The sequence below is a fragment of the Gracilinanus agilis genome, chromosome 3, assembly GCF_016433145.1.
Source record: "Gracilinanus agilis isolate LMUSP501 chromosome 3, AgileGrace, whole genome shotgun sequence".
NCBI lineage: Eukaryota > Metazoa > Chordata > Mammalia > Didelphimorphia > Didelphidae > Gracilinanus > Gracilinanus agilis.
This window is the reverse complement of record NC_058132.1, coordinates 259,710,016-259,722,453: the sequence shown is the minus strand read 5'-3', so window position 1 is coordinate 259,722,453 and position 12,438 is coordinate 259,710,016. Positions and strand designations below refer to the sequence as shown.

Genomic DNA, 12,438 nt, shown 5'->3' with positions numbered 1-12,438 from the left:
AGGCATGATCTCACACTATATGTTAAGATAAGGACAAAATGGATACATGATTTAGACATAGAGGTTGATATTGTCATTGAATTAGAGAAATGTGGAAAAATATACTTGTCAGAACTATGAGTAAGGCCAGAGTTTAGGCCCAAAAAAGAGATAGAGAAAATTATATGAAGTAAGATGGATAATTTTAATTACATGAGATTAAAAAGGTTTCATACAAACAAAATTAATGCTGCCAAAATTAGAAGGAAAACAGGAAACAGGGGAGGGGGAGGTAATTACAACAAATTTCTCTCACAAAGGTTTCATTTCTCAAATGTAAGGGAAATGAGTCAAATTTATAAAAATAGGAGCCATTCCAGCCAAAGGAGATGAACAAGCAGTTTTCAGAAGAAATCAAAGTTATCATTAATCACATGAAAAATGCTCTAAATCAATTGTTGTTCAGTTGTTTTTCTGTAGTGTTTGACTCCTTATGACCCCATTTGGGGTTTTCTTGGCAAAGATACTGGAATGTTTTGCCATTCTCTTCTCTCTCTCATTGTAAAGATAAGGAAACTGAGGCAAATAGGGGTAAGTGACTTGCTCAGGGTCACAAAGCTAGTAAGTGTCTGAGGTCAGATTTGAACTCAAGGGCCTCCTAACTACGGGCCTGGTGCTCTATCCATCTAGCTGCCCTGATTAGATAAATGGAAATTAAAACAACTTTGAGATAACATCTCATATCCATCATATTAACTAATACAACAGAAACAGAAAATGACAAATAGTGGAAGGAATGTAGGAAAATTGTTTAACACTAATGAACTGTTAGTGGAGTTGTGAATTGGTCCAAACATTCTGGAGAACAATTTGGAACTAACCTCACTCAAAGGGCTACAAAACTATGTATACCCTTTGACCCAGAAATACCATTACTAGGTCTGTATACCAAAGAGATTAAAAAAAAAAGGGAAATGGACCTATTTGCTAAAAACTATGTATTGTAGCTCTTTTGATGGTGCTAAAAATGGAAAACTGAAGAAATGCCCATCAACTAGGGAATGGCTGAATAAGTTGTGGTACATGAATATGATAGAATACTAGTATGCTATAAGAAATAACAAGCAGGACGGCTTCAGAAAAAAAGTAGAAGGGAGGACAGGTAGGTGGCGCAGTAGATAAAGAGCCAGGCCCAAAGAGGCCTTCAGACACTTCCTAGCTGTGTGATCTTCAATAAATTACTTAATCCCAATTGCCTAGATCTTACTGATCTTCTGCCTTGGAACCAATGCTAAGTATCAATTCTAAGATGGGAGGCAGGGGTTTTAAAAATTGAAAGAAAGAAAGAAGGGGGCAGCTGGATAGCTCGGTGGATTGAGAGCCAGTCCTAGAGACAGGAGGTCCCAGGTTCAAATTTGGCCTCAGACACTTCCCAGCTGTGTGACCCTCGGCTAGTCAATTAATCCCCTTTGCCTAGCCTGTACCACTCTTCTGCCTTACACAGTATTAATTTCAAGACAGAAGGTAAGGGTTAAAAAAAAAAAGAAAGAAAGAAAGAAAAACCTGGGAAGACTTATATGAAATTATGCAGTTAAGTGGGCAAAACCAGGAGAACACTGTACATAGTAACAGCAATATTTTAAGGATGACTCAACTAAGAAAGATTTAGTTACTCTGATAAAGATAATGATCCAATATAATTCCAAAGAACACATGATGAAAAATGCTATCTACCTCCAGAGAGAAAACTAATGAACTTTAAATACAGATTGAAGCATACTTTTTTACTTTATTTTTCTCATTTTTTGCATGTTTTTTTTTTCTTTTTAGCAAGACCAATATGGAAATATATTTTGCAGAATTTCATGTGTGTAATCAAGATTATATTTTTTGCCTGCAATGAGAAGAGGAGGGAAAGTCTAGAACTCAAAATTTTTAAAAATAAGTTAAAAAATTTACACATAATTGAGAAATTTAACAAAATAATTTTAAAAAATTTGACATAAACATAAGCCAAGACAATCAAGAAATAACAGTCAAATTCTTCTTGCTTTTTCAGATTTGTCATGCTTAGATTATCCAGGGTAGAGGTATATCATACTTAATATATTGCATGAGTTTTGAAAGAAAGTTTATGACCATTTAAAAATTTAGGTCTAACTTTTTTTTTAATAATCCTTTTTTTTTCCTATCTGAGATTAATACTAAATATTGGTTCCAAGGAAGAAGAGAATGGAGGGCTAGGCAATTGGTATAAAGTGATAGGCCTGTTCTATCCACTGGACCACCTAGCTGCCCCTCAGGTCTAACTTTTACTCTACTGGTAAACATTTTCTTAAGACAAAGAATTATTTTTTTCAAAGAATAATAAATCCCTAACTTATCTATTTTGTCACTTTGATTTTTTGCTTATCATGGTTTTTGTGGGGTACACCTCTTCCTCCATTTTTACATCAACAATATTGTATAAGACACTATTTTTCAACTACTGTTCAACAAAGATTTCTTTCTTTGACAAAGATTTCAACCTACAAGGAACATGGATTTTATTAGACATCATAACTATCATAAAATCAAGAGGAATTTAAAAGAAGCTAATAGCCAAGCAGTCTTCTATGACTAACCAGTAAAGGAAGAAGCTGGATCTGTGAGTAACCTGTCCTCCTTCTATTAGTCTCTGGCCAATGAGATGTAAAGATTCAATTAAATGATAATGATTTGATGAGAATGAAGAGAAGTGTGTCTTGGGGAGTAGTGAAGTTTGGGAGAAATGGGAGGAGAGAATGAATAACCAACTAATATAAAGACAACTGTAAGCTGTTGTTTTTTTTAAGATTAGAAAATCACTCATTATATCACCTATTAAAAGTATGCAGACACAACTGAAAGCAATTTGAAAGCATAGGTTTTATATATATATACACTTGGGACTCATTAAAAGGGTTAAAATGCTGAAATAACTTAGTAAATATAGCTAGATTAATTATGATTTTGAAAAGTAGTAATTAGCTTTTGACATATAATTTCTGAAAGGATGTAGGATAAAAGGGTGTTGTGGTGGAAAAGAGCCCCATATTTAGTCAAGTTCTTCTTTGTAAGGGGGATTGGACAAGGTGATCTCCAAAGTCCTTTCCATCTCTAATACTCTTACATAAAAGTACCTGGAATAAATGGTTTTTAATAGTTTTCCACTGGCAGAATATCTACCATCACTCTTGATAGACATTCAATTAAACAACAACAACAACTTACCTTTAAAAAATCTTACCTTCTGTCTTAGAATCAGTACTAAGTATCAGTTCTAAGGAAGAGGAATAGTAAAGACTAGACAATTGGTGTTAAGTGACTTGCCCAGGGTTACACAGCTAACAGGTGTCCGAGATCACATTTGAACCCAGGACTTCTCATCTCCAGACTGATTATTCATTAAGTTAGCTGACCTACATTCAATTTTCAATTTTATTTTCACAATATGTGACCAATGGTGGCCATTCAGTGAACACATCAAGGCTCCATCTATGTCTACCAAATACCAATGAATTGCCACTTTAGGCAGGCAAACAAGTCAGCAGTTAGGGATTCTGAGGAATACATAGGCAGTAGCATGGGCAGGATAAATCAAAAGACAACCATCTGTACTTCCCTCATATTCTGATAACTCAGGAAATTGAACTCCAAAGCCTTAGGAACCCCCACCTCAAGCACCTGCAAACTACTCTGCCCTACTTCCAGCCCAGGGTCTGGAGTCATTAGTGAGAGGTGTAATTAATAATGAGAAGGGACTCACTTTCCTTGCCACTGCCAAATGTTTACTATCTGTTACTATGAGGGGGGTAAGTTCAAGAGCTTTACAAGTAGAACCACCTCCAGACTATCAGTTTTGCCTCTGGGTCACTCCCTGAAGCTATCATCCCCAAAAGCAGTCAAGGATTCAAACTGGAAACTTTCTGTACATGCTATAGTTCTTACTTCCATCATCACCAACAGCTAACATTTATATAATACATATACATACCTAAAACCATATATTCATGCTTCACTATATGCCATTTTTAATTATCCATAATCCCCTCATTAATCTCAATAGTTAGTTGAAAGACAGCTCTATTCTTTTCCCAACAAGCTTGATTCAGTTATCATGCTTAAGAAAGCAAACTCAGTTATGAGAATACACGTTATCTTTCCCCTTATTAACTCAGAAACCATTACTAAAGTTCCACTGCAATGTCTTGTCCTGACACGAAGGTAGATTTTTCAATGTTATGCCAACGGAGAATTAATTTTAGTGGGTTCTGTTAAACTAAGATGGCTTTGAATATGAGCCTGGAAGTAGACTATAAATTTATAGACAACCAGTCCAGTTACATTTTCTGAGACACATAACCATTTGTTGGCCACTGGGTAAATGAATTTTTTATCAGACTATCTCATTAAGTAAGTATACTAAGACTTATGGGGGTGGGGATGGTAGTTTACATCAGTCAAAGGACTAACTGCATTGACAAAATCACAGCTTTATGAAGAGTTGAAGTAATTTAGAACACCATAAGGAATATCTTTAAAAATTAATGCACTTATAGGGAATCTCTTTTTTTTTTTAAACTAGGCAATCAGTATGTACTGGCTGAGCACACACTAAGAGTCCAGTAGGCCAATGATGCCAAACATTATTCCTAATTTGACGAATACAATGAGTAGGAGACAATACAATGAAACTTCAAAAGAGTTGTCTTAGAAACAGACTGACAGATAAGCATTTCCTTTCCTTTGGCCCCCTCTTTAAAAAGTTTGCCCATCACTGATCATATTCAGAAAAACACTGAGACAATCTCTGCCACCAAGGTGATGTTTATAATTGAGCTGAAGCAATAACAGTAACATACATGAAATAATACAGAGATAATAATAAATAAATGAAGTTTTATGGGAAAGATGGAACTGAAAACTGGGTTTTGAAATTGATATACAAGGGAGTAAACATGAGCAAAGACAGCTCATAAGAGATTTCAAGTCAAAGAGCATTTATTAAATCTCTATTATATTCCAGAAACCATGCTAAGCATGGAGGATACAAAGAAAAGCAAACAAAATGAAGAATCAACTATGAAAGACTTAGGTACTCTCAGAATTACAATGATCTGGGACAATTTCAAAGGACTTAAGATAAAGAGAAAGAACTGTTGGAGTTAGAAGCAAATCAAAGCATGGTGGTCTTCCACACTAGTTTATTGTTTCATTTTGGGGGTTTGATTTTATATGAGTATTCTCTTAAAACAATGACAAATAGAGAAGTGTGCTTTGCTTGATGATATATATAATCCAGGTCAAATTACTTACCACCACTGAGAGGAGAGGGCAGATAGGGAAGGAGACAGTCAGATCTTATAATTCAGAAAATATATGTTGAAAATTATTACACATAATGGGGAAAATAAAATATCTTTGAATAAAACAAAGCAAAAAACAAACCCTGATCTCAAGGGTTTCATAGTTTGATAGTCACCTGAAGGAGTTTAGACTTAATGAAGAAGTAGAAGCCATTGATGACATCTGAGCAAGGGAGTGACATATTTATTTGGAATATTTATTTGGCAAGGATATGGAGGTCAAATGGAATGAGTGCAATAGGCTGGAGTAAGTGGAGACTAGATTTGAGAAGGCCATTTAAAAGCCTGTTGCAGTAATAAGAGTAGGAAATAATAAATCATTTATATTAACAGAACAACAATGGAAATAAAGATACTTAAGAAAAGTATAGCAAATTGGATGTTTTTTATATAGTTAAGTATAAACCCATAGACCAAAAAGATAACTATTCCTGATATTTTTCAGCATTATAACACTATTTGACAACAGAATTAGTTGAAATAACTCACCTTTATTTTTATTTTGGTCTGCTATTTCATAGTTTCTTCCATTTTCAATTACTGCCTCTTTACTACTTGTACCATTCTGTAGTTCTCTGTAAGACATAGTAATGTATATTGTATGCCGGTATCAATAACACACTCCCAAGTGCACGTGCACACATACTCCCAAAGAACAAGAAAATTGGCAATGTATACTGAAGACAGATGGACTAAAATAATCATCTGTTTCTGCCAAATACTGGAAATGTAATATCTTGATAAAACAAAATACAACTGGGAGGAAATGCTGCTATGAAACATTATATTTCAGATGGAGGTACCAATTGAGAGCAGGAAGTAAAGAGCTTAGTATACTGGACAATTTTCCAACTCAGTTAAAATGAAGGGGGAGAGACTGAAAGATTCGAACTGAAATCTGGCAAAGGCATGCATATAATAAAGGAAATGAATTGATCTCATTGATTTAAAGTTTCCTTCCAGCTCAAAAAGTCCAAGTCTACAAACTTTTGGTTCTGTTTGTTCCTCTGACAAAGCAGTTCTGTCCAGAAGATGAAATTCCAAAACAGGTTATAATAACCCTCCAAAAATTAGGACATAATTTGTTCTGCATCAAACTTGATTGACTAAGCACTAGAAACATTTTCATATCATAGTTTGTACATTAAAAGCAAAGTACAGTTTTACTATTACCTTTCTTAAAAGGGAGGTGTCACAAGACCTTAAATTCTCCCTCTGAAGAAGTTTGTATGATTTCCAGGGCTAGCCTTTTAATACCAGCATGTCTTGAGATGTTCAAACAGTGATTTTCATTTTTATAAGTGGATAGATGATCACCAAACATCTCTTAAGACCTGAAGGAAGTTCAGTAGTATTTCAGTCATGTCTTATTGTTTTGTGACCCCATTTGGGTTTTTCTTGGCAAAGATATAAGAGTGGTTTGCCATTTTCTTCCCCAATTCATTTTATAGATGAGGAAACTGAGGCAAATGAGATTAAGTAATTTGCCCTGGGTCACAAAACTACAAAGGGTATGAAGCCAAATTTGAACTCAGGAAGATGAGTCTTCCTTACTCCAGGTCTGGTTCTCTATCCACTGCATCAACTAATTGCATAGAAGCAAGTTACTGGCCTACAATAAACTAGACTAAAAGAGAGTCACAGATTTTAAACTGTAAAGCTCCAAGACGGCAAGTGCTTTAGATTATGGTTCTGGTTTTCACCTTTCCTAGCAGAATTTCCTACCATCTAGAGATTTTTAATAAATATTTTCATAAGTATGATAAAAAGTTATAAAGTATTTTAAAGTAGGCTCGCTATTTGGAAGATATTTGTATTTCAAATATTGAATTTAGATTTCAGAAGCCTGGTATCCATAAAATAAACCACCAACAACATTTGTAGTATCTAGGCTACTTACTTTCCATCTGTGTTTCTATTTTCTTGTTTTTCTTCCTTAGAGCTTTCTGAACACTCTCTCGTAACAATGCCAAGCTCTGATGTAGTATCTTCTTTTTCATTCTTTGTTACATTCATAGATATAAAAGAATTTTCTTGTGACTTTGAAGAAACATTTTCACTTTCTTCCTTATGGAGAACATTCAACTCTTCTTTTTCATCTATTTCTTCAAGGCTGTGCTCAGAGCTAATTCCAGCTGCAACAAATATGATCATTAACTAGTAGAATATTCACCATGTGTAATTGTGCTTGGAATACAATTTAAAAAATATTTCACTAGGCTTTTCCTAAATCTAACTCATTAACTATCCCCACTGTTTTACTGGAAAATTTGTACTTTTTAAAACTACATTGCCCAGGAGCCCACTGACTTCCTGTTGTTACATATTGACATAGATGGGGGGTATAAATTTGGTGGATTTGGGGGCTAGCTCTCTTTGCTTCCTATGGCAGCTTGCAGCTGGGAACTCAGGCTGTTTGAACAGGTAGATTAGCCATTGGCATGTGGTTTTATTTTGTTACCTTTTTATTCCTTTACTTCTGGTGATTATTAATAAATCCTTAAAATATATAATATTTGAAGTTATTATATATTAGTTTTAATTTTTACACCACCCCCCATCATTTACGAAGGATTTGCACTATGCAATCCTCTATGCTAGACCATTAGAAACAAAGAAAACAATAGTTTCTGCTCCACGGCACTTACTTACCTTCTATCTGAGGTGAGATACAGAAAAGTAAGAGGAATACAAACTCACTTGCAGATGGAGATGATTATATTACAGACTAGTTAAATTAGAGGAAGGAGCGCCTAAGCTATGCCTTATGCGATGCAATGTGAAGCTAATATGCAAGGATTTTGAGAGAGAGATGAGGAAGAATGATTTGAGATATGGAGGACAGCCAATGACAAGAGAAGAAAAGACAGAGGTGAAATCTGGAAAAGAGTAACCTAGTTTGAGAGGATTGTCAAGTAAGTAAAAGAGGGTAATATCAAATAATGCTGGCAGATTGGTTTAGCAGCAGATAATGAAAGGTCTGAGATGCTAGGCTAGAGAGTTTGCGTATTATCCCAGAAGAAATGAAGGTTTTTGAGGAGACTTAAAGAAAAGTTAGTAGGGCTGCAGTGTACACAGGATTGGACTGGGGAAGGGACAGATTGGAAGCAAGGAATGCATTTAGAAAGCTATTACATGTGAGTAGAGAGAAGAGAAAGGATGTAAAAGATGCTGTGGAGGCAGAATCAATAATATGAAGGTAAAGGGGAAATCAGGTGGTTCAGTGAATGGAGAACCAAGTGTAGAGATGGGAGGTCCTGGGCTCAGATCTGGTCTCAGACACTTCTTAGCTGTGTGACTCTGGGTGAATAAATTAATCCCATAGCCTAGCCCTTACTGCTCCTCTGCCTTGGAACCAATACTTAGTACTGATTCTAAGAGAGAAGGTAAGGGTTTAAAAAATAATATTGGGGCAAACAGGAGACGATAGTAGAGGAATACTCTGAGATTATGAAACTGCATGGCTGGGAGGATGATGGGGCCTTCAAAAGAAATAGCAAAGTTTGGAGAAAGGGCAGAAAGGGCAAGTTTCAGGGTAAAGATAATGCTTTGTGGCCATTTTATATGTCATGCAGGAAGTAGGGTCTCGCAAGTAGCTAAGAATGTAGGATTGATATTTAGGAGAGAGGTTAAGGCTGGATGTGGAAATCATCTAGTAGAAATCACACTCAAATTCAGGGGAACAGCTGAGATCACTGAAAGAGTAGAGAAGGAGAGAAGAGATGATGCAGGACTAAAGCCCTGGGAGCCCTCAATAACAAGAGAGCATAAGATAGATGATGATCTAGCAAAGAGAAGAGAGAAGGAACATTCAGGAGGTAGAAGGAGAACCAGGAGAGAACCATGTTGCAGACACTAAATGATAAAAGATTATTGAGGAGGAAAGAGTAGTCACCAGTGTCAAAAGCTACAGAAGTCAGAGTAGGAAGACTAAAAAGATCATTGGATTAACAGTTAAGAGACTATTCAAAATAATCAAGTGCTTTCCATAATATAAGCATAACAAAATAATCAAGTACTTTCCATAATATAAGCTTAAAAGAAACAATTACATATCTTTTAAAATTTAAGCACTGTGTTTTTTTAAAAAACATTTATTCCCTTAAGGTTTAATTGCAAAGTAAGTTTAATTAAATGTTGTATTCTTGAAATATTAAAACAGGGTGAATTTAATAACTCAAATAAGATAATAAAATATTCCATAACATTTAAGTAGTTTATTTTAGAGACTCAAATAGATAATCTATATATTTATTAAGAACATTCTAAAAAGCATGCAAGTTTTTATGACTACTTAAGCTACCAAAGACTATGATATATTGATGGTCAACTCTTAATTCTTCCTAAAAATAAAGTGAATAAACTTAATTACCCTTCTTTTCCTTGTTCCCTCTACTTTCTTTGTTATATTTCCATATCTCTACTTAGTGATAGGTAAGCTAAAAGGAGGAGACAGAAAAAACTGAGACTTTTTAGCTGTTAAAACTAGTTGGGAAAAGTGGTTAAAGCAGTAAGATTTAGATTTTCCATTGACTCTGATATTCATTTCCTCCATTAGGAAACTAAGAGCTGAATAAGAAAAGTTTTAGTACATCATAATACATACTTAGATCAATGAGTGAATGAAAAGGATTTATTAAAAATTAACCACATGGGGGCAACTAGGTAGCACAGTGAATAGTAGGTCAGGCCTGGAATTGGGAGGACCAGTGTTCAAATGTGGCCTCAGACCCTACCTAGCTAGGTGACCTAGGGAAAATCACTTAACTCCAATTGCCCAGCCCTTACCACTCTTTTTCTTTTTAATATTGATTCTAAGACAGTATTGGTTAAAAATAATAAAAATCACATGCCAAGTATGATGCATATAGCGGAGTGGTGGATAGGAAAAACAGCCACAGTAAAGGAAGCCACAAAGTTGGTTTATAGAACAATAGAGTGAGTCCATTAATACACCTTAATGCAATGGTAGTTATGATTTGATTACAATTTCTACTGTGTACAGAGAAGAATGGAAGAAGGCAGCAGTAATAGAACAGGAAATAATAATGTGGCAATGAGTGATCTAAATGAATTAGCCTAGGGTCTAATGTCATGGAAACAAATGCAACCCAAAAATCCAATCAAAGATTTTTGCACAAAAATCCTGTAAAGCTGTTTCTTTGTCAGAAATATGTGCATTCCGAGTATTACCTACTTTATAAGATCATTTTGGTAATAAAATATATATAATATGTAAGTACTTTTTTTTTTTTTACATTTTTAAACCCTTAACTTCTGCATATTAGCTCCTAGGTGGAAGAGTGGTAAGGGTGGGCAATGGGGGGTCAAGTGATTTGCCCAGGGTCACACAGCTGGGAAGTGTCTAAGGCCGGATTTGAACCTAGGACCTCCCATCTCTAGGCCTGGCTCTCAATCCACTGAGCTACCCAGCTGCCCCCAATATGTAAGTACTTTTAAACCATACATAATTATATCAAACTGTCAATATTATTAAAATTTTTCTCATTTATTCTTCCAAATACAGCACAAGAAAATAGCTATAAACTAAGTCTTGATTTTAATGCTGAAATAGTCAAACTTTTCATGCATAAAAATATATGGAATAAAATTTATTATTTTATTTTTTCTCATATAAGTCTTATTCATACCATATAAGATAATGTTATTCAGGTTTAATCAAACAAAAAACATTTATTAAATGCCTGTGATGTGCCAAGCATCATGCTAAATAAACCCTGAAAAGACAAGAAAAAGCAAAAGATAGTTCTTGCTATAAAGGGACTTAGATAATTTAATGGGGGAAGATGACACAGAAATAAATATATAATTAACAAGCAATATACAGGATAATTAGGAAATAATTAACAGAGGGAAAGAACTTGCATTAAGATGTATTAGAGAAGAAAAACACTCAAAGAAAAAATTAGTTTAAGTGAGGCTTTCAAAAACATATATATTGGGGCATCTAGGTGGCTCAGTAGATTGAGAGGAAGACCTGAGGATGAAAGGTCCTGGGTTCAAATTTGACCTCAGAAACTTCCTAGCTGAGTGACTCTGGACAAGTCACTTAACCCTCCTCCCCCATTACCTAGCCTTTGCCCCTCTTCTCTCTTGGAACCAATATACAGTATTGATTCTAATACAGAAGAAAAAGATTTTTTAAAGAATCATGTATAAATGTTTCCTTTTTACTAAATGACATTTCTAATATAAAATACTAAGTATTTAAAAAACTTTAGCAACCCATAATTTCATGAGTATGGGTATTTCATTCATTCATTAAACTCCTTTATAGATCAGTAGAAGGTCTTTGGGGACTGCTGCAACTGTAAAAATCCATCATTCTGCAGCAAGGAGGCAGACTCACAACTTATCTTCAAACCTTACCTCACATCACATCACAGACTTTACAACTTCCTAGGACTAGGCAGAGCTTGAGTTTTATTGCCTTTGATAGCCTAGGTCTCCTCCACACCAAGATAAGGTATCAGAGTACAGTTTTACCAGAGGAAGATGGGACAGCATCATCATAAATAAATAAATAAAAATACTAATTTGCACTAATTCATATACTCTATAGTTCAGAGAAACTGTTTTTTTTAATACTGTTCATGCACAAATATCATATTCAGCCTAGCCATCATACATGCCTAGAATGTCCTTCCTTTTCCCCTAAAATCCTGAGTTCTTATTGAAGCTCATCTAGAATGCAAAATCCCAAACATGCCATTTCTTGATTCTAATCCCTGCTGTTACTGTTTCCTTCATTTAAATTACTTTATTTCTATTTATATGTGTACACGTTGTCCATCCTGATGAGCTTCCTGAAGACATGGACTTTTCCTTTTTGTTTTTATATTGAGTGCCTAGCAAATTGGTGCTCAATAATTGACTGGTGTAGCAAGTGCTATAAGTGTTTATTTCTTTCAAACTTCTCTATTTCCATTAAAGGTACTACCTGTCTTCCAGTTTCCCAGGTGTGTAATTTCTGAACTCTTTACTGAATATATATACATATACATATACATATGCATACATACATACATATATATACACACACATATATATA

General features: G+C 34.8%; 1 protein-coding gene across 7 annotated transcripts in view; it reads right to left on the bottom strand.

Moving 5' to 3' along the window:
* The window catches only part of COBLL1 (cordon-bleu WH2 repeat protein like 1), a 198,366-nt gene that overhangs the window by 18,157 nt on the left and 167,771 nt on the right, over positions 1-12,438 (bottom strand). For all 7 annotated transcript variants that reach the window (XM_044669823.1, XM_044669828.1, XM_044669827.1 and 4 more), the window contains 2 exons: positions 7,267-7,501; positions 5,856-5,941 (listed from right to left, as the gene is read on the bottom strand). In XM_044669823.1, the coding sequence (XP_044525758.1) occupies positions 5,856-5,941; positions 7,267-7,501 (321 nt within the window). The remainder of the gene's footprint in view (positions 1-5,855; positions 5,942-7,266; positions 7,502-12,438) is intronic.